The sequence below is a fragment of the Pseudorasbora parva genome, chromosome 13 (genome assembly GCF_024679245.1).
Source record: "Pseudorasbora parva isolate DD20220531a chromosome 13, ASM2467924v1, whole genome shotgun sequence".
Taxonomy (NCBI): domain Eukaryota; kingdom Metazoa; phylum Chordata; class Actinopteri; order Cypriniformes; family Gobionidae; genus Pseudorasbora; species Pseudorasbora parva.
Window position 1 is genome coordinate 35,729,461 of NC_090184.1, and position 21,119 is coordinate 35,750,579.

The window sequence follows — 21,119 nt, forward strand, 5'->3', positions numbered from 1 at the left end:
GGAGAATTAGTAAAAATGTTTTATGTTGTATTTATTTACAGGCTGTCTTTGATTTATCGTGGGAGGTCATTCAAGACATATATGCAGAAGATCCCAAAGTTGATCTGCCACAATGGATGAAGCCACGTCGCCTTAATTCCACCTACTTTCATCGAGTGAAATGCCCCAATGACATCACAACAGTCCAGGTATGCGAGATACTGTCAATATGCAGGGAATATAAAATTATACATATTTACATTTTTAAATTATACATTTAAGTACAGAGTAATATTAATATAATGTTATACTATTAAATATAATATTAAGTAGTATGTTTAAGTATTTTTATTTTTTATTTCAGGAGTTTGTCACCACTGAGGTATTAAAGTTGTGTGGTCTCAAGAAAGAGCACAACCAGAAAACAGACTGGCAGAAAATGATCAAATTTGGACGGAAAAAGCGAGACCGAGTAGACCACATTCTAGTAAGTGTTTTTAACTTCACATTCAGAATGCTAATGCCTCAAATTGCAAAGCACTTGCTGACCATGGAGTATATCCATTTTAATGTTGCCACCTGAAAAGCTTAACTGTGGTAAGGATAGTATGCAGTTTAGACTTAATAAATAAATAAATCCATAATATCTCTTCCACTTCTAGGTCCAGGAGTTGCATGAGGAGGAATCCCAGTGGGTGAACTATGACGAGGATGAACTTTTTGTAAAGATGCAGCTAGCGGATGGGATTTTTGATGCCTTGCTAAAAGACACAGCTGACGTTCTGACCCAAATCCAAGAGAAGTCATCCAAAATAACTCTTTGATGATGCTCCAGTCTGTACAGAGAAATGTTTTAGGTACCTTCTGTTAAACATTAAGTCCAGGCTTTGGCATAAAAGGACATTCAGGGAGGAATTCCCTTTCAGTCTGCTTGTGCAGTCCACAACAAGACCTATAGTGGATTCAGGATTCAAGGCCATAACATCTTGTTTTGGAGATAATCACATTCTCATTCGGGGAGTCTGATGAACTCATATCTTGGAGTTCCGGTGTTAATTGTAGCAGCTGTTTGGGTCCAGATTCCCCATACTGTGTCTGTTCGTCATTGCTGCTAAAACTGGCTATGCCATTCTCAAGTCTTATAAAATACAAATGGGTCAGATCAAATCAAGACAGACCTGAAGACTAACAGACTTCTTTCTCTTTCCAGGTTAGATTGTATATAACAAATAATTGTTTTGTTTTTTTCTTTTAATCCTATTAATTTATTTTATTTTTATTTTTAAAAGAGTAACATTTGAATTTGAAAGTAAAATTTGAAAGTATGTAAAGAAAAGAGATTATTTTACCATTGACATGATTAATTGCAGAACTAAGCACAATAAGTACAATTTGAATGTTTAAATGGCAATATAATGTAAAGGGATTTGATGCAAGATAATGTAAAATGCAAAAATATGTAAGTAACTCTGCTTTTTTAAAAAGCAACAGGAAAACTGTTCTTTTAGTGCTTTTGTTTTGCTCCTACAAGCAATGTTGTATTGGCAAACACATGCTATGGTTACTGGATGCCAAAAGATTGAATTTGACACATTAACTGTGCTAAACACTGACATGCTGGGTTCTAGCCTTAACATTTGCCTTTTATCCCGTTTGTTTTAAGTGCCTCCTTTATGTTTGCTCATGCATGAGCGACTTTTCCCGGCCTTCCTTTGACTTGTCATAACGGTCCCTTTGGCTTTAATCTTGTTTTAACTTATTTCTTAATAGCTGGACAAACCTCTAACCTCTAACAAGATGTACATGTCTGCCTTACTTTGTGTGTATATCCGTCATCAAAACCTTTTTAATGTACATTTTGTCTTTACGGAAGGATAAATGCTAATGATACACTATCGCTGGCACAAGGACACATATGTTTACCTTTAGGAGGCGTTTTACTCATTGTGTACCTTTCAGAGGAATAGCTCAAGGGCTCAGCACGTCCATCTCCTTTTTTATAACCAAACTCTGTTATTTACAAATACTGCGATGTGTATATATTTGTTTGTAAATCCGTCTCCATTACAATCCTGGTTTCATCAGAAACATACTATGATCATAATGTCTGAGATGTTTAATTAGCTGTAACCAGCCCATTCTCACATCTCTTAAAGCTGTACTTTCTGAGCCAGTCTGTCCTATATTAACCTGCAGCATTATTGTAGGGTTAGGTCTAGAGTATTGTGCCGTGTCAGTGGGTTAAACTTCATCTATGCAGAAACAGAGTCTCTGACACCCAGCATCAGTCGCTCATCTAATAGCACGTCTAATTGTAGGTAACAGAGATCTCTACCTCGTTCCGAGAATAGTCTTTTTGGCTAATAGGTTTAAACTTTTAACTATGGGCGAGTAATGCTCTGCCTGGGGGGGAATTAGGATTCGTGTGGCACAAATGGTTTGATAATCAGTTTCTACTTTTAAATGGTTAGGTCATAAAAATGTTTTTTCATCCTGTAAGTGTATGTGTATTTATAATGATGTACTGTGAGTGACGGAGGTGCACTTTGAAGACTTGTAAATTGTTTTACCTATGTAAATAGTCGACGCCTATCTCCTGTGAGTGGACTCATGGAAGATTGCTGTGAAAATGGACATGGTTCCTTTTGCTTCCATGTACATATTATAGATATATTTGTTAACTAAACTGATCCTTTGGACATTGTAAATAAAGATGAACCATTTCTCAGTCATAACTTTTGCTGTGAGAACATTTGTTTCAGAACGGTTTTAAAGTATGTATTTGTCTTTTTAAGGAAAAGTGAGTAGTGATGTTACACTGTTGCTGGCACAAGGATACATTTGTTTACTTTTAAAGGTGTTCATTGTGTACCTTTCAGAGATATTGTTCAAAGGCACAGGATGTGCAACTTTGTATATTTTTATAGAAAAATGTATAAGGGGAAAAAAGTAACTTTTTTTGGTTAATTACAAATATTTTTATAGAAATTGAATAAAATATCAGTTTCACATAATTGTAACAAATTCTGATATTGTATGATTTTATTAGTTTAATACATTCCAGAAAATCTATACCTCTAAAGTGGGACAATTTTTAAATTCTAAAATCTAAATTCATCAATTTAGAATTTGTTTTGTGTGTTAGACACAAGTTTAACACATTCAATGGGTTCAATTTAATTTGTGCCACTAATGCTAATGAGACAGCAAAGTATACTGTACAGTATTGGTGATATGTACCTTGTAAACTGTCAGTGTTACCCTCCAAAAGTGAACCATGGTCTCTTTCAGTATCAACACTGGTTCAAAGTTTTTCTGGGTGGAATGTGCCGTCAGAAACTTTGGACTCGAGGAGAATATGCAATTTATCAATATTTGAGCAAAGGGTATTTTTAAACATGGATCATGGTGTCAATACACATCTATAGGAATCGCCAAACCTACTCTGGCTTACTAAGTCTAATAATTTATTGTTCTAATGGAATATGTTCTTAAATTAGTTGTGTTGTTCTTAAATTAATTGTAATAAAAAGGATAATGGATGGAACCAAGGATGGAATTTTCAGAGCATTTGTATTTTCAGAGACTTATGACAAATCTGATTACGTAAAGGGATGGTTCCGTGTGTTTTTTAGGCTTTTTTCCTAAAAAATGTTTCAAAAAAAATCAACGAATGTGACGTTAAAGTGATAATACACCAATGCAGGTTTCTTTCTCTATGAACAGAGAGAGAGAGAGAGAGAGAGAGAGAGAGGTGGGAGGGAATTGAACGTGTGACCAGTCGCAGTAAACTTTCTATCACTTTCTAATAGAGTTAGTTTAGTTTGAGCTGAATAGGGGAAGATGGCGCGGTGGAGCTGCGGTGCCACGTCTTGTCACACGGCAAAAAACAAATTGAATCCTTTTAACTCTTTTTTATGTGCTTTTATTTCTTTTATAAGTCTGTCCCCTTTAGTCGCCGAAGCTGGGCTGTACACCGCATCGGATCAAGTTATTATTTTATCACCGGAGAATGTAGACTCCGTGCTGTTTAACTCCACCGCGGCTCTTCTCGTGGAGTTTTACGCGACCTGGTGCGGACACTGTGTCGCCTTCTCACCCACTTGGAAAAGCCTCGCCAGAGATATTAAAGGTTAGTATAGGATAGCACTATATTTCCTTTTGGACTTCCTTTAACTACGATATAATTTACCATGGTAACCCGTTTCCTCCGAAATTCCATAGTTACTGTTTTTGTTACTACAATAAAACTATGGCATTATTGATTTTAACCAACACTGTTGTCAAAATGGCAATGGCCATTTTAAAGACAATGGCATTAACAGGTTTTAAAGGATATTTTAAATACATTTATTATGGTTTTACCTTGGTTACACGACCACTTTTTGTGCTTTTGACCTGCCATCCCACAGATGCAAAACATTTAAATCTGCGCCAACTATTTTTAACAACTTTCAACCTGCATCTTGTAATAACCTCAATTATGTGTTCATTTTCCACTAAACTACAGTCTAGCTTTCTCAGTTTTACACAGACAGCTAACTAGGTGATATAATGACCTAGTTTACTTTTTGCAAATGCATTGACCTATACCATACACAAGCAATGTCTCTAGTGTTAACTATAAGTGACAACCCAAGCTACCAACATAGTGAGTTTAATTAGTATGTATCATGTGATCTAGTCAGCTGTCTACCAAGTGAGCATGCCAAGTGAACTATCTACCTGGCCAGCATTTATGGGCATAATTGGGGCATTTAGACTAGTCTAATTAATTTAGGTTTTCAGACACCATCACAGTAAAGTGCACATTTTCCCCCCTCTTCTTTAGCTCTAGTTTTGAGTTTTCAGAGATGTTAATCAAAGCTGACAGTATCTTTGTTCATCAAAAACACTTGTCGGCAGACTATTCTGCTACCTGGAAGTCCCCTTTGTGAAAGGTTACTGGAGCATATGTTGTGATAATAACACAGCCTTTAAACTTTCCTTGCCAGACTTTCTTTTTTGCAACCTTACAGCACGCAACTAAAATCAATTTGGAAAAAAAAAAAAAGTTCAGTTTCATAAACTCAGCCTTCTGTGTTGTGTTGTTTTTGTAGAATGGAAGCCTGCTGTGGATCTGGCTGCTATTGATTGTGCTGACGAAAGCAACAGAAAAGTTTGCACCAATTTCGGCATCACAGGATATCCCTCACTGAAGGTATTGTGCCTGTAGAGTACAATTATTGGTGCTGTTGTGGTTGCTCATAATTACAGTTCAATGTTTGCTTTCCTGTATGAAAGAAAAGCCCGCTAATGTTTTTAATATATATGTTGTTTTCTGTAAAATGACATGTATGTCCTTATTTTTTTTATTTTATTTTTATTATACACACCCAAAACTTTTCAACGGTAGTGTGTATGGGATGCAAATGTTACAGTAAATACATTTATAATATTGCAAATAATTTATATTTCAAATAAATACTGTTCTTTTGAACTTTCTATTCATCGGGGAATCTGGGGGGGGGGGTAATATTTTTCATAATTATGTTAAAAAGCACATAATTCTTCAACATTTTAATTATTATATATCATAATGATTTCTGAAGGATCATTTATCACTGAAAACTGGAGTAATTGCTGATTAAAATTACATTTTGAAATATATTGCAACAGAAAACTTTAGACTTCTTAAAAAATAAAACAAACGTAAGATTACAATTAATAATGCAATCAAAATATCTTGCCAACCTCAAACTTTTGAAAGATTGTGATATTTCATGACTTCATGCAAGCATAATAAAACATTTGAGACAAAGTTGAAATATAATAAAATATTTTAAACTTTGGGAATGCAAGCAACATCTGAGCAATGCAGTTTTATCTTACCTTATGCATATTTTATATGTGTATATTTTTAATAAAACCACCCTTAACATAAAATTGTTGCTCTCACAACAAATGAATTTACACAGAGGTTCATTCTGCTTGTGTTTCATGAATGAGGCCCATTGCCGATTGCAGTAGTTTGACTTGAGTTTTTTTCCACACAGATGAATCCGTTTTATTCATGAATAACTGTTCAGTCATGCACTATGGGTTAGGGCTATTCTGAAGCCAGAGGGACAGACTGATGTAACATAACCTGTCAGTTCTTTGTCTGTTCTCCATGTAAACATTCAGCTGTTGCTCATCCTTAAATTATCATCTGTCCTTTAGAAAAACATCCTGAAACTCATCACTAGATGTTCCTCTACTGTGTGGGTATTTTTGTACCTGGAAAATAAATGATAGTATGGGTTTGTGTTCTTGTCTTGTAAAATAAAGTGGTCATTCTCATGAAGGGAGAGAGTAAAGTTCTTCCACAGCTTTGGTGATTTTTTTTTTGGGGGGGGGGGGGGGGGGTAAATGGAAAAGCTGTTGACTAAAGCTGTCAGTGGGGCAACTGATGTGAACGTCTCAAGTAGCAAAGTTACTAACCTTCCTCTGTTTTTCTCAGTTCTTCCCTGCTTATTCAAACAGTGAGTTCAGAGGGGAGGAGCACAGAGGTAAAAAAAATTTTTTTTTTTATTTATACTTTATTTAGTTCAATCCAAAATTAAAACATTTCTCCCAGTTACTAATGCTTGTGTTGTCCCAAACCCCTTCTGACATTGTTCCCTCTGTAAGAAAGAATTCCACATTTCAGGATGTTTATGGGTATTAGAGAAGAAGAAGAACAGGGGAGAAAATAACGTTTTAAACCATTCCAGCCAAAATAGACAGAGGAATTTGGGAGGATTTGGGAAGAGGAACTAGAAATTCCACATGTAGTCAAGGCAAGCTGAATATCCACAGATTCTTGTGGTCCAAAGCGCTAGCCAAAAATAAAGCATGACAGAAAATTGACATTCCAGTCTATCAAAGTGAAGCATATTGACCTCTGCTGTCAAGCCCCTATAATCATAATAGTAATCCAGATGACTCCTGTGCTATGTTCTGGAGGCCCGTTCACACCAAGGATGATAACGATAAAGATATAGTTCTAATAGCAGAGTCCACACCACAACTATAATGATAACAATATAGAGAAACGCTATCGTTGGGATCACGTTCAGAACACTTTTTAGAAAAATCTTTCCCTCTGTCCTTACCGTCATTCTCGGGTGAACTATCCCTTTAAATATCCAATCCAATATCAAGGTCTTTGATATTTATGATGATGTGCATGACTTTACCTTTATATATGTCCATGTAGGATTCGCGAGGGATGTGAGAGGCCTTCGGCACTACATCATTGATAATTTGGAGATGCACAACGAGGCTTGGCCGCCAGCTTGTCCACCTTTAGAGACCGCTAGGTTGGAACACAATGTATTACTTTTCTACTCCAATTTTTAAAGCATATCCTCATTTTTTTTTCAATCTTACAAATTTGGACTTGGATCTCATGTTTTATAATCTCTTTGCAGATTTAACATTTCTGTAATGTACAAGGCATTAGGGGTGTGTTGGATTTGTGAGCTTTCACTTGACATTGCTGTGCAAAAGGTCACTCGAAGGGAAGGAAAATGACACACCAAAAGCTTCATTTGCATCATACTATTTCTCCATTTTGGTGTCATCTGTCAAATCATTGCAGGGAATGCTTACATAAAAAAGCTTCTTGTCCTCTGAGAGCCAGCACATAAAATATGTGTAAAATTAGTCAGACCGCGTTTTCTTAACTTATTTGAATCTAATCTATTGTCTCTCCACAGCGAGGCAGAAATAGACAACTTTTTTCAGACCAGCAATGTGAAGCACCTCGCTCTTGTGTTTGAAAATAAAAACTCCTATGTGGGGAGAGAGGTGAGATCAGTTTACACAAAGATGATTTAAAGGAATAATTTATGTCATTATTTATTTACCATTCCTTCCATGGAACACATTTTTTTTTGACTAATTTGTTCATAATTTTCCCCCTGGATTTTCAAGCTTCAAAAAGGATGCTTTTTTCTATTAAGACTACATTGGGGAAAAGAAATGCAGAATACCTTTTGTTGAATAGGATTTTTCTCTACAAAATAATATACAATACAATATACTAATGTACTAGGTTAGATTAGGATAGAGTTTTAGAATCTCTTTTTTTGCCGTTGTTTTGTTTGTGATGATGATGAATTATTCCTTTATTTATTTTATTTAGGTGACCTTGGATTTGTTGCAGTATGAGAACATAACTGTGCGCAGGGTTTTGGACACAGAGATAAGTTTGGTGTCCAGGTTTGGTGTGACCGATTTTCCTTCCTGCTACCTGTACAACTCTTCCGGAAACTTCTCTAGACTGAAAGTGTAAGTGCCACTCTTTCTTTAGACTGATTAAATCATGTAAATTAAAGGTAGGGTAGGTGGTACAGCCGAACAGGCCTCAAGATCTTCCATATAACTATTTAGAAGGCAAGAAATGTAAAGTTAAATTTGCCACTATAACTGCTAATTGTTTGACAGTTTGGAAAAAAGAAACAGTATCTAAATTTCAAACACTCTCCCCTTTATGGAACAACACTAATATATTGACAGGAAAGAAACCTTTTCACATGCCCACTTTGGGCTGCTAAGGGAATTTGTACGCTGGGAGACATTTATGGTAAAGATGGTTTATATTAATTTAATAATCTACAGATTTTGCTTGACATACCTGGTTCTTCTTTTTTTTTCTTTATTTGAGACTGAGATCAGCCATGAAAACTTACGGAGTTCCATGGAACACATCACTACCTTCGCTTCCACTGGCAGGATTGTTTGATCCTGGAAAAGATTCTAGAGGCCTGGTTTCACAAATGTATAATTCTCTTTTAAAACACAGTGTAACATTTGTCAGTTAAGATAGTATGGGAAAAGGACTTAAAGCAGACTGGACTTCATCCTGATTGGCTCTCATTATGGTCAAATATGAGTGAAACATCTCGAAATTGGGCTCATCAGTTAATTCATTATTAACTATCCATAGAGTCTATGAGACACCATAAAGACGATACAGAATGGGATTAATATCTGACCCTAACTGCGCTCTATGTCAAAGTTCCATAACTGGTAATGTATCACATGTTTTGGGAATGTTCAGTAATTAATCATTTTTGGACTCAAATTTGTTGGGACTTAGAACAACTGATTAACAATAAGATCGCTCCGGATCCTTGCGCTTGCTGAATGATGTCTCTTCTTTGAACCTTGATATAGTAGACAAAAAGATAATTTTTTGGGGTTTCACTGCTGCAAAGGAATCAATAATCCCACTTTGGTGGAACACTAAGGCAGACATCTCAAAACTGTGGTTACTTAATATGCAACAAATAGTTACAATGAAATGCACCTTAGCTATATTTAATGAATATAAACCAAGAATGGTACAGGCCTGGCAAAGAGCTTTACAATCTCTTTGTGACCTGTACATTAGGTAGTGGGATGTAGATGTTTCTCCCTGGAATGGTGAAGTATTCATATCTAGGGTATAACTAAACTATATCTTCTAAAGTATTCATGTTTTATGTAAGTAGTGCTGACAGAATTTGTTTCTCATCTCTGTTTTGTGTGTATGTGTATGTGTGTGTGTGTGTGTGTGTGTGTGTGTGTGTGTGTGTGTGTGTGTGTGTGTGTGTGTGTGTGTGTGTGTGTGTGTGTGTGTGACACACTATTTAGTTTGGTATGGTACTTGGTGTTTCCTAACTGTTATATTGTTACTGTACTAGCATCTTGCGTCATCTAGACAATGCTGTCTCTCTAAGAAACTTTCGATTTAATCAGAAATTGTTTAAACAATCAATAAGTGGATAAAATCGCTACTTACTGCTTGCAGGAAATATAGTTGCCACTTTCTTCAGTTTAAGACGCTGAGCGAAGCTTGCTTGAAATGGGGCGAACAAACGAATGATCTTGGATTTTATTGTTGTGGTTAATGTTGAGAAGCACTTTTTTTCTGTGCCGTTTTGGATTCACGAGATTTACATAAGAAGTAGGAGGCAATGATCTTTGAGACTCACAGTATGTGATGTCCATGTACTGAACTCTTATTATTTCGCCATGGCAAGGTAAATTCAATTTTTCATTCTAGGGCACCTTTAAGATTGTCATACTAAAGCATTACACTTAACTTATCCTTTACTGTTTGTTTATGAGACCTCAAATCATTTTTCTTTTTGAGGTGAGGTGTGCTGTTACTTTTCCAAACAATCAGACTTCTAGATTTTGATCTGTTTTTCATAAAACAGTTCAGAAAAAACACATTGACTTTTAATTTTGACCTTTAATCTCTCTTTCTTGATGCATTAGCATGAGCTAGAGCTGAGACATTTAACTCTTAGATTCTTATAATTAAGCATTTAGCATTTGCCTGATCCCTTCTTCTCAGTTTTATGATCATTAGCCATTGCAGGAAGAATCCCACAACATCTGGCCATGTTAATGATACAACAGAGTTTTAATACATGCATTCAAGATCACAGAGCTTTCATAATCATTTCTAACCAGGAGCATAAATCAGAGGTTTGCTTGCTTTGTTATGCTTGTTTGAGAAAAATAACTTGGCATGGGTGCGGGGCTCTTTAGATGACAAATGCAAAGCAGAAATGATTTATGGTTGGCTTATGTTGTTTCGGTCCTCCTTGATGGTGTGCAGAGGGTGTGTGCATTTGTGTGGAGGGGGGTTTTAATCTTCAACGTCGAAACAATAGTGCTCCTTTTTTGTGTTTCACCTGCCAAACAGTCCCTGCTCTGCAGAGCAACAGATGGCGTGCCGTCAGGTCTGAATGCGTGATTGATCTTGTGTAGCATGCACAAAAACACAAACACACGCACGATATCTCCACGATCTTCCCATGCGAACAGGTCCTCGTGGGCTCAGAAGCGTGCCGTCAGACCCTGGGGACCTCGGGCTTTGCCCCGTCTCCCCCCACGAGGGTTGATTGAAGCCTGGTTTGATGAGGGAGTGTGTGTCCTCCCGTGCGAATGACTCAGGAATGCACAGTGGTGTTTATTGTCTGATTGCCAGGGTTAGTGAAGAGGGTAATGATCAGTAATGACATCTCATCAGCACGCCACAACCAGCATCTGTTCATCCGAGGAAGAAAGGTAAATGGATGATAGTGGAAAACCGGGGAAGAGAGACATGGGAGTATAAGCTCAATGCATTCCTAGACACATTTAATAGTTATTTGGAAAAAAAAGTTCATTTCCAGAATTCTTTAGAAAGGTTTGGAATTTAAGGAATTTAAGACTCAATTTTATATCTAGAAACTGTCGTAGCCAGTGGTACAGTGGCAAACAGGGCATGACACCCGTCAACCCGCCCAAATGCTGGTGGATTTCAGCAGAAGCGTTTAACACAGTCACTCCTACTATTAGCTACTCTGGCAGGTTGAATTTTATATATAATATATTTTTCTTAATTGTAGTCTTTTAAAGAGGCATCTGAAATGATAAACTAAGTGCAATGTAGTATACAAAAACATTTTTTGATGCATATCAATACGTGAAATATCTGAAATGCTTCCAGTACTCACTTAACTGTATAATAGATACGTGACACCAACTGCGCTTTCTCACTTTCATTACTCTCTCAGTCATCTCTCACAGCAAGTTGGCACGTAACTTCTTTTTCGCTTCTTATTGAGCTTAAACATGGTGAGTATTCACGTGAACATAAACAGTTGAGAAAGAAAACACATGTGGAACAGTATAATGGATCTGCTTAATGTGCCAGCTGCCAAATCATGAGATAATATTAAAAATATCTATATGCCAGTTTTCCCCCATGGTATCAATGTCAAAACCATGGCCAGTGAAAATACTGAGTGGCTAATACATTTTAAAAACCACTAGCCTCAGTGGCTGGCGAGCAAAAAGTTAATGTCAAGCCCTGGTGGCAGGTATAATGCCAAATAATAAGATATGGTCAGTAAAGTTTTGTTGTTGTTCTTGAATAAATTAATAATTTTAATTAGCAAGGATTCATTCAATCGATCAAAAGTGACAGTAAAGACATTTGTTACATAATGTTTCTTACTGTTCTATTGAACTTTCTATTAATAAAAGAAGCAGCTTTTAAAGGGTTAGTTCACCCAAAAAAATGGAAATTCTGTCATTAATTACTCACCCTCATATCATTAAAAAACCCTGTAAGTCAAGACCTTCATCTTCAGAACACAAATTAAGATATTTTTGATGAAATCCGAGAGCTTTTTGACCCCACATAGACAGCAACGATATTCCCACATTCAATGCCCAGAAAGGTAATAAAGACAACAATACCTCTACATACCTGAATGCAGCAAGACCTCAACAATAACAACTTTTTATTCAACAATTTCTTCTGTGCGAGTCTCATATGTTGTTCACTTAGTAAACAAAGTGCAACATTTCCGAGTTCTATGTCAGAACGCCGGCTCTTTATTGGCTGAAACTGTTAAGAGGAGCACCACGACGCATGCGTGTGGTGCTAATGCAGGCCGACATAGTAATATGACTGTAAGTGTGTTAATTTTTTGTTATTTCTTATTGGTTATTCACGGTCACCTGGACACAGATCACATCCATTTTCTTTAATTATTTCCTTTTTCAGATTGTTTGTTATGGTTTGAAGAGGAGAGTAGCCAGTTTTCTGTTGGCCGTATTTGTGCTGGTGCATTGGTGTTTTATGTGCTTAAATAAATAAAAAAAATTAAAAAGCCACATCGTCTTCCTTTAATGTCAAGATTACCAAGTGCGATCGAGTCGAGCCCGCTACAGCCTTTATGTGGTGTGGCTAATGATAACTGGGGCTTTTTTCATCCGCTGTCTGTATATTTTTGAAAGTACACAAACTTAAGGGGAAGTAACACTTCTGTTACACAGCCAAGCCTCTCTCTCTTTTTTCTTTTCTTTTTTTGTAAAGCTCTCGTTGATATGGGACTATGAAAGTCAAAATGTAAAAAAAAGGAAAGAAAATCCTATGAAGAATCTCAACGTCTGCCTGAACGATATATTTGTCTCTTTATAGTCACAAATTAAATGTTTTACCTCACTTCCAGTCTATAATTGTTCTTTGTATACTGTCAGAGTAGCCTAATGCATTTGGCGAAGAATATCTCTACCCGTTATGTATTGTAGCCTAAGTATTCATATTTGAATGCAATCCGAACATGCTTTATCTGCCCTGTCAGATGCGGTAGGTCATTTTTTGCCTGCTGTTTTATGAATACTATGAACATGACATACTACTTATTGGAAGTAGAGTGACAGTTTCTACCCTGTCTCTAATCTAAATCGCAAACTTATCTTTAACTCTTCTTTTAACTCCTGTCCTAAATTTAACTAATTCAACCAGCAGCAGCTCTATAAACATGTATTTTGAGCTCTTCTGCAGTCTGACAGACATGACAGTTCCTCATCATTCTTTTGTCAAATATTGTTGCATACTTGAGGTCATGTTTGTTTAGTGGTCATTGTTTTCTTTTTTGCTTCTCTTCTTAGACTCCGTGAAGCTCGAACCTTCTACTCATATGCCCTCCAGAGGTTGCCAGGGGTAGTGCGGACAGGCAAACCCCAGATTCCCATCACTGATCTCATCAAGAACTCAACTCTACAGGAATGGAGGCCATTTAACAAGTTAGTGAACACTAGCTGTTATAATAAATCAACCATTGAGCCACTTAAGCCTCAAAATTATTCATTGTCTTCTGCATTTATACATAATTAACATATTAATGCATAATTTAATGATTAACATGGTGCCCTGATAAATGCACTGAAATGTTACCGGATGATAATTTTATCAAGTCGTATTACACTTAACAAATCAGTAGTTAATAAATATTCAAATATGTATTCTTGAACGTTCATAAATCAAAGTTTAATTTGTTTAAGGGATAGTTCACCTAAAAATGTAAAATTCTGTCATAATTTACTGACCCTTATATCATTCCAAACCGATAAGACTTGTCTTATGAAGAGATGTATTCTAGGCTTACATTCAGATATAAACATGAATGTATAGAGCATGTTAAACCATTAATATGGTAAACACAGAAGCTTGTGCATTCTCACTTGCTAAAACTTACCTCATTGGTTCTTATGTTCGCAAGGTGATTGTATCTCTTCATAATACTTGGAATAAACCGCTCAATTCATATGGATTGATTTTTACGATATCTTTTATAATCTTTTCAGATATTTTTTTTTCCAGAAATCATGTTCATGGATGTAATTATTAACGTTCCTTTAGTATATAGCAGAGCACGTCTCAGTGTTGGAGGAGCTGAACAAGGCCGCCGGAGCGATAGTTTATGAGATGAACAACATACTCCTCACGAGCAGCGGGGCTTTTATTATGCTACAGTCGCCGGCGCCATTTTCCCTTTTATGGTCATGAGTTTGAGGTAATGCAGCTCTGTTTATCAAATTAGATACATCTAAGTGCGTTGAAAATTATGCAAGTTATTCTGTGCGTTTGCTCGGCGGCTGCTATGAAGTTTGTTCACACTGCTAAGAGTAAAGAGTTTTTACAAAATGGAACCGTAAACCGAGGATAACGCTGATATATGATGCAATTGACAGGCGACTTCCTCACGTCCCAGTTCATTGGTTAAAATAGCTATTTTTCTCACGATTTACAAATAGTTGGAAACATTTAAGTATTCAATTAAACAAAACATATAACACCGGCCTACTGTTTTTAAAAAATATATATATTTTACTGAAATAATGTTACATAGTGCACCTTTAAAATTATCTTAATTTGTGTTTTGAAGTATAACCAGGGTATGTTTAAGATCAGAGAATTTTCATTTTGGGTGAACTGTCCCTTTAAGTGTTATTTAATGTAGTAATGGTTTCTACAACAATGATGTATCATAATTAAAGGGATAGGTCACCTAAATTGTCATGCCATCCTGGATGTATATGACTTCTTCAGATAAACACTAACAAAGATTTTTTATATAAGAGAATATATATATATATATATATATATATATATATATATATATATATATATATATATATATATATATATATATATATATATATATATATATATATATATAATATCAAATAACGTTTATATGACGTTAAACAGATGCAATGATTTTTAGGTTAAAAAAAAGTTGCAAAATTGTAGTATTTTTCTTACAAATATTGTTTCACCTCAGAAGTTATTGATTTGTTACACGGGGTCGTATGGATTACCATCAAGATTGCTGTGTGCGGTTTTTATAGCGTCAACCGAGCTGCACCATTAATTTATTTTGACTCACAGAGATGGATTATTTTCCTGAAAATCTTTGTGTTTTTCTGAAGAAAGATATTCAAAAACATAAGGGGGAGCATGATGGTGAGTAAATGTTTTTCTTTTTGGGTGAACTATCCTTTTAAAGTCTTAACAAATCAAATGTTTACTGAATCATATGGACTCTTTCATAGTTACTTCGTATGATTTATAAAGTACACATAATGTCAGTGATAATCCTACTTAGAGCTTTCTGTGTGTGTGTGTGTGTGTGTGTGTGTGTGTGTGTGTGTGTGTGTGTGTGTGTGTGTGTGTGTAGGACACGTGTGTATATGTCTGATTTGGAATCAGCGCTGCATTATTCTCTGCGTGTAGAGCTGTCTGGTCACGTCATAATCAGTGGAAACGATATGACAGCACTCAAAAAGTACATACATGTACTGGCTACGGTGAGTTACAATAATACACGCACATTAAATGTCTACTTTACTTTTTAAATATATTATTTATTATTTACTATCATGGCAACTGTATCCGCCAAGTAAGTTCACAAGATAAACCACTAGAGGGAGATGCAATGAACAATTCAATCCAAGAGATGTTTTTCAACCTTTAGCACAGAGATTTTCAGTGCTTGTGGCCTTAAATGATCTTGGATGTCTGTCAGGTTTTAGAAAGTAAAACACATGGTCATATGGATATTTCAGGGTGGAAATATATTAGCACTTATGACAAAATGGTACAGCAATTATAAAGGCTTTATGATGAAATGTTTTCACAGCAGCATGTTACTTGATTTCCGACATTTAAGAATACATTCAAGGTATTCCTTTTTTTGTTTTCTTTTTAAAATGCTAATCACAGAATTGAAAAAATGTTAAAGGATGATTCCGCATTTATTTTTAATGAAAAGAAAATATTTTAGGCTGTGATTTGTTAATCTTGAGGGGAAAAAAGCATGCAACACATAATTATTTTGAGATACGTTCATAATATTTCCTTGATTCTGGGTATTTTACTGCATTGGGGTACTGTTCTATTGCTTCCTCATATTTATTTTTAAATTATACATTCTCACAACTTTTCTCACGGGAAATGTTCAGGTAACATTTCACCTAATAAAAATATATTAAATAAGTTTTTTGCATAAATGGCCATTAAGGTTCACAGTATTACAGTATATGACCTTTTAATGATTATGAATATAATGTCTTTTTTTATTGTTATGAGGATGAAATTTAAATTGAATATTTCTTAACATTAATTTCTTGAGATTCACTCAAATATTCTCTATAAGTTATCTTTCTTCTTTCTCTTTCCGTTCTCTGGATCAGACACGTGCCACGGATCTCTTTGATGAGGTCTGAGACAATGACCTTTCGCTGGCTTTGCGTCCCAGCGTAGCACTGCCAATCTCTCTGATTATTTAGGGCTCTCTGGGGAAGGTCTACACAGATGCCTGGAGGAGTGGCAGGGGCCCTGGGCAGGCCTCCCATTAACTGTGGTTTAGTTTTGTCAATATCCGCCGCTCCCTCTGGTATTCTAGTGCTGGGCCTCTTCAGAGTGTCCTTGCTGTTTTTGGCCTGCTCTTTTGAGCTGCCTTGTTAAACAGACACGCTGGCTGCATTAATTGACACTCTGTGAAGAGGAAGTGTTTAACCCCACTAAAGCAAAGCATGGAGAGATTAATGGTGGCACCGAGGAACAAGCACATTCACACACACTCAGTGTTCTGAGCTTAAGATCTGTACAGTGGCTTGAATGCTAAACACAGTTAGGTTGCATACAGGTTTGGTGCTTTAGATTAAGATGCTTAGAATGCAGACAGACTGATGTAATGGGGTAATCCTGTGAACCTGCCCTCTCGTCCTGAAACGTCTCCTGCACTAGGTGACCCTGGGGTCTTCTGTGCCCACAGGAAAACACAATTACAAACAAATATAAATGTATCAAATATATGTGAAGAAGTACTACAATGTAGTGTGTGTGTGGGCATGTTTTTGTGAGATATGTGGACACAAATGGGTATAATGACATGGGTATGACATAGGTATTACAAGGAGATGGTGTAATATGAGGACATTGGCCATGTCCCCTTTTTTCAAAATGCTTATAAATCATACAGGATGAGTTTTTTTTAGAAAGTAAAAATGCAGAATGTTTCCTGTGATAGGTTTAGGGGCAGGGGCAGTGTAGGGGGATAGATAATACGGTTTGTACAGTATAAAAACCATTATGCCTATGGAATGTCCCCATATGTGACAAAAACAAACGTGTGTGTAAGTGTGAGTGTGTGTGAGACATCGTAAAACATTTGACATAGTTTATAAATAGTAAATAGTTGTCATCACAGCAGTTGCCAGAGTGGAGTTTGACACAGAAGTGTTTTCCTCGGTCACGCTGTTGCTCAACGTATCTAGGTTTGCAGCACAATCCGGATTTGTATGAATCAGAACATGTATTTCAGGATTAAAAGAGTGGATCTTGGAGACATGAGAGCATTACAAAGAGGCTTTAGGATTACCCATCTTTATCCTGCTTTCTTGAAAGAGGCTTCCTGCCACGCAAGAGGGAGAGAATAAAACAAGGAATTAGAAGGCAATTTGAGGTCCAGATCCAGCCGTGCCTCCATCTTTTATCTCAGGGCTTGGTGTCCTAAATGTCTGACTCTGCGTTTCCTGTTTTTCATTTAGAGTCAGAAATCCTTAATGCTGTTGGACAACTAGCACCTGCTGTTGGTTAGTGCCGTGATAACAGGGAAACAGTTAAAATGGCTTTTACATGGCCCACTTGTATAGGAGTCCTAGAGGGTGAGATTAAACGGGGGTCTTCTTCAGGGCTGGGCCAACAGATGCCTTCTCTTTTGAACCACTGCAGAGAGAGAGAGAGAGAGAGAGAGAGAGAGAGAGACTGTGGTTTCTTGAATGCTGATACTAATCGGATTGGAGATGACATATTGCTAGGGTGAAGTGGATTGTCATGGTCCGAAGGGGAGGAAGAAGGGAGAGCGGGGGGCTGAATCAGTAAGGACAGTGATTAGAAAGGCCTGTTTGTGGTTAGTGATCTATATCCTTGCTTTGGTAAATGGAATATGCAGAGGCTATATATACTCTTACAAAAATACTGTTTGAGAAACTGTCTGAAGAATACCAGGGTGTCTTGGAAAGCATTGTCTTTTCTTGAAAGACAATAAAAATGTCCCTAAAAGTATTTAGACACTTAAGTCACTCTTAAAAATCTCAGTGTTATTGCATTAGACAGCAAAGTATCATTTGTGTCTGCAAACAAATGATTTTTCTGCCATTATTAAATTTACGCATCTACAAATTTTTTTTACCACCTTGTTAAAGTCAGTTTCATGTAACATTTGACAAGCAAATACGGTATCAAAACAGCTGCTGAACAGCAGGTATATATTTTTTAATCAGTAACACCGTACAATAAGGTTGCATTTTTTTATATTAGTTAATACTTTAGGTTTTATAAACAAAACAAAGTACAACAATCAGTATTTATATTTTGTAATAATCTAGGTTAATGTTAATTGAAAAAAAATACAGTTCTTAATTATTTCATGTTCAATATCATAATACATGCTACATTGACAAATATTTTTAATGTATAAATACATGTAGAAATGAACATTTGAACCTATAATGAATAAATGCTGAGATAGTATTGCTAATTTGTTTTATTGCTAAGTGTTTTAACTAATTAAACATTATTATTATGTTACTGCAAACTTTTGCTTTTGTTACATTTCTCTAAAGTAAATGCAACTTGGTTAATCTTTTGGTGTAATGTAATGACATGCATACATTTTACACCTTCATTTAAAAGTTTAGATTTTTTTTAAGAAGCTGGTTGCATTTATTTGATCAAAATACAGTAAAAACTGTATATTGTGAAATATTGCGGGTTTAAAAAAAATGCTTTTCTGTTTTAATATACTTTTGAAATTAAAATTTTAAATGTGAAAGCTGTGAAGGCAAACCATTATTTTGCATCATTACTCCAGTCTTCAGTATCATCTTCTAATGTGCTGATTTGATGCTCAATTATTAGCAATGTTTAAAACAGTTTAATCTGAGGAAACCATGATTTTCTTTTAGGTTTTCCTTTTAGGTTATTTAAATGTGTAGAAAGTCTTGTAGAACAGCATCTATTTATGATTGAAATGTAAAAAAAAAAATGAATTTAACTTATTTAAAACAAATCTTTTAAATGGTATTACATGTGTTGCCAAAGTGTCCAAATACTTTTGGGGTTAGTGTATATCAAAGTGTGTAAGCCTTCTTTTTTTTTTCTCAACCCACATTCCGGTAAAGTATTAATCAGGCCAATATTGAGTACATTTGGATTTGTATCTGTACTTTTTTTTCGTGCAATTCTTGAAGAGACTTTGCAGCACAACAGAATGATTCCACAGCCTCTCATTCACTAGCTGCCAGCTCCCTGGAGAGTTATTCACATGGGCCGTGTTGTTTTGATTGCAGTGATTCGGAACAGAGTTTTCACCTAGTTTTGAACAATGCCTTTTGTATGAGCAATCCCAGATTACCCTCTTCAGCATCCAGGTCTGTTAATGAGCTTTTCACACTAGTTACAGGCCAGACTAGTGCACAGGGTCGGACTTTCTACTTTTCCCACCTGTGCAGCTTTGATTAGCTTTCCGCCTTGGCTGCGTTCTCAATGGCCGAATCTCCCAGATTAAGGAAACAAATCAGAATGGAGTGGGGCGTTGGGGTTAAGTAAATCTCTGCAAGGCCTTTTTAAGTGAGCTGCGTTTTAATAGAGATCCTGTTAGAGGGTGATGAATAGAAGGCCGCACCATGCTGAACAGATGGCCACAGGAAAATTGAAAAGACGCAAGAGCACAAATCAAAGAAAGGTGCACCTCTGGGATCCTGTGGGGCCTCCCCACAAACACACACACACACAGGCATTGGCCTGCACTAATGTGGCTGTGTTTATGGGGCGATGACGGAGTGTTAGCGTTGGCTTTGTAGCCCCAGCTCAGACACAGAATTGTAAGGTCAGCACTGGCGTCCGTCCAGGGCCATTGAATCTGTCCATTCCCTCGCGCCACATGGCTCAGGCTGGTCATTACTTCACTGAGCGTCCAGAGTCTTCCAGACACACACATTCTTCAACACTATAAAATTTGCTCTGGTGTAAAAGAAGACATACTTTTTTTAATAACATTTAAATGCTATTATTAAATAATAATGTTAAAAATGTTTTTTGTTTCAATGGTTTAAAAAACAAATTTTAATTATGTATAATTTTTTTTTAAATATTTTTTTATTTTATTATTATTATTATTATTATCTTTAATAATTGTTAATGTGTCATTTCAAAATAATAATTAGTAAGTTGTAGTAGTAGTTATAGTGGTAGTGTTAGAAAAAGATTACTTTAAAAAGTAATGCATTACTAAATTGCTGAAGAATAGGAAGCAGGAGCAGAAAGTTCAACACTTTACAATAAAAACAAAAAAACAAAACAAAGTGAAGCACAAATATGAGGTTTATCTAAAGTCAGTTTTGCTTATTAGTATGGTTGATTTGGATCATCGAAGTTAGGCAGCAAAGACATCGGTTACTAAAGTGAGATTAAATACATAAAGTATATTTGTGTAATTTAACATATTTATTTCTTACAGGTTTGCCTAATATTAGTTTGCATTTCATCAGTTTTTTACACTATGGCTCTGCACCTTTACTGATTTTTCTCAACATGGGGACAGAAGAGGTGTCAGTCAATAAATGGAATGACAAAGTAAAAAAAAAAATGTAAAAAGTAACTCAGATATTTACTTTCAGTAGACTTAGAAGTAATATGTTTTTTTTACTAGTTACTTGTTAGAAAGTAAGTAATCTGGTTATATAACTTGTGGTACTTGTAATGGGTTACCCAAACACTGGTTGTAGTAGTA

General features: G+C 35.9%; 2 protein-coding genes across 10 annotated transcripts in view; both read left to right on the plus strand.

Annotated features, from left to right (window-relative positions):
- The window catches only part of cep350 (centrosomal protein 350), a 44,470-nt gene extending 43,185 nt beyond the window's left edge, over positions 1 to 1,285 (plus strand). For all 9 annotated transcript variants that reach the window (XM_067414152.1, XM_067414160.1, XM_067414158.1 and 6 more), the window contains 3 exons: positions 42 to 188; positions 344 to 466; positions 642 to 1,285. In XM_067414152.1, the coding sequence (XP_067270253.1) occupies positions 42 to 188; positions 344 to 466; positions 642 to 803 (432 nt within the window). In that variant the 3' untranslated portion in view covers positions 804 to 1,285. The remainder of the gene's footprint in view (positions 1 to 41; positions 189 to 343; positions 467 to 641) is intronic.
- A 2,497-nt stretch (positions 1,286 to 3,782) lies between these two features.
- qsox1 (quiescin Q6 sulfhydryl oxidase 1) overlaps positions 3,783 to 21,119 on the plus strand; it is a 30,910-nt gene continuing 13,573 nt past the window's right edge. Inside the window, exons 1-8 of the mRNA XM_067414162.1 lie at positions 3,783 to 4,111; positions 5,079 to 5,179; positions 6,461 to 6,509; positions 7,199 to 7,301; positions 7,701 to 7,791; positions 8,129 to 8,274; positions 13,429 to 13,563; positions 15,501 to 15,630. Coding sequence (XP_067270263.1) covers positions 3,823 to 4,111; positions 5,079 to 5,179; positions 6,461 to 6,509; positions 7,199 to 7,301; positions 7,701 to 7,791; positions 8,129 to 8,274; positions 13,429 to 13,563; positions 15,501 to 15,630 — 1,044 coding nt within the window. The 5' untranslated portion in view covers positions 3,783 to 3,822. The remainder of the gene's footprint in view (positions 4,112 to 5,078; positions 5,180 to 6,460; positions 6,510 to 7,198; positions 7,302 to 7,700; positions 7,792 to 8,128; positions 8,275 to 13,428; positions 13,564 to 15,500; positions 15,631 to 21,119) is intronic.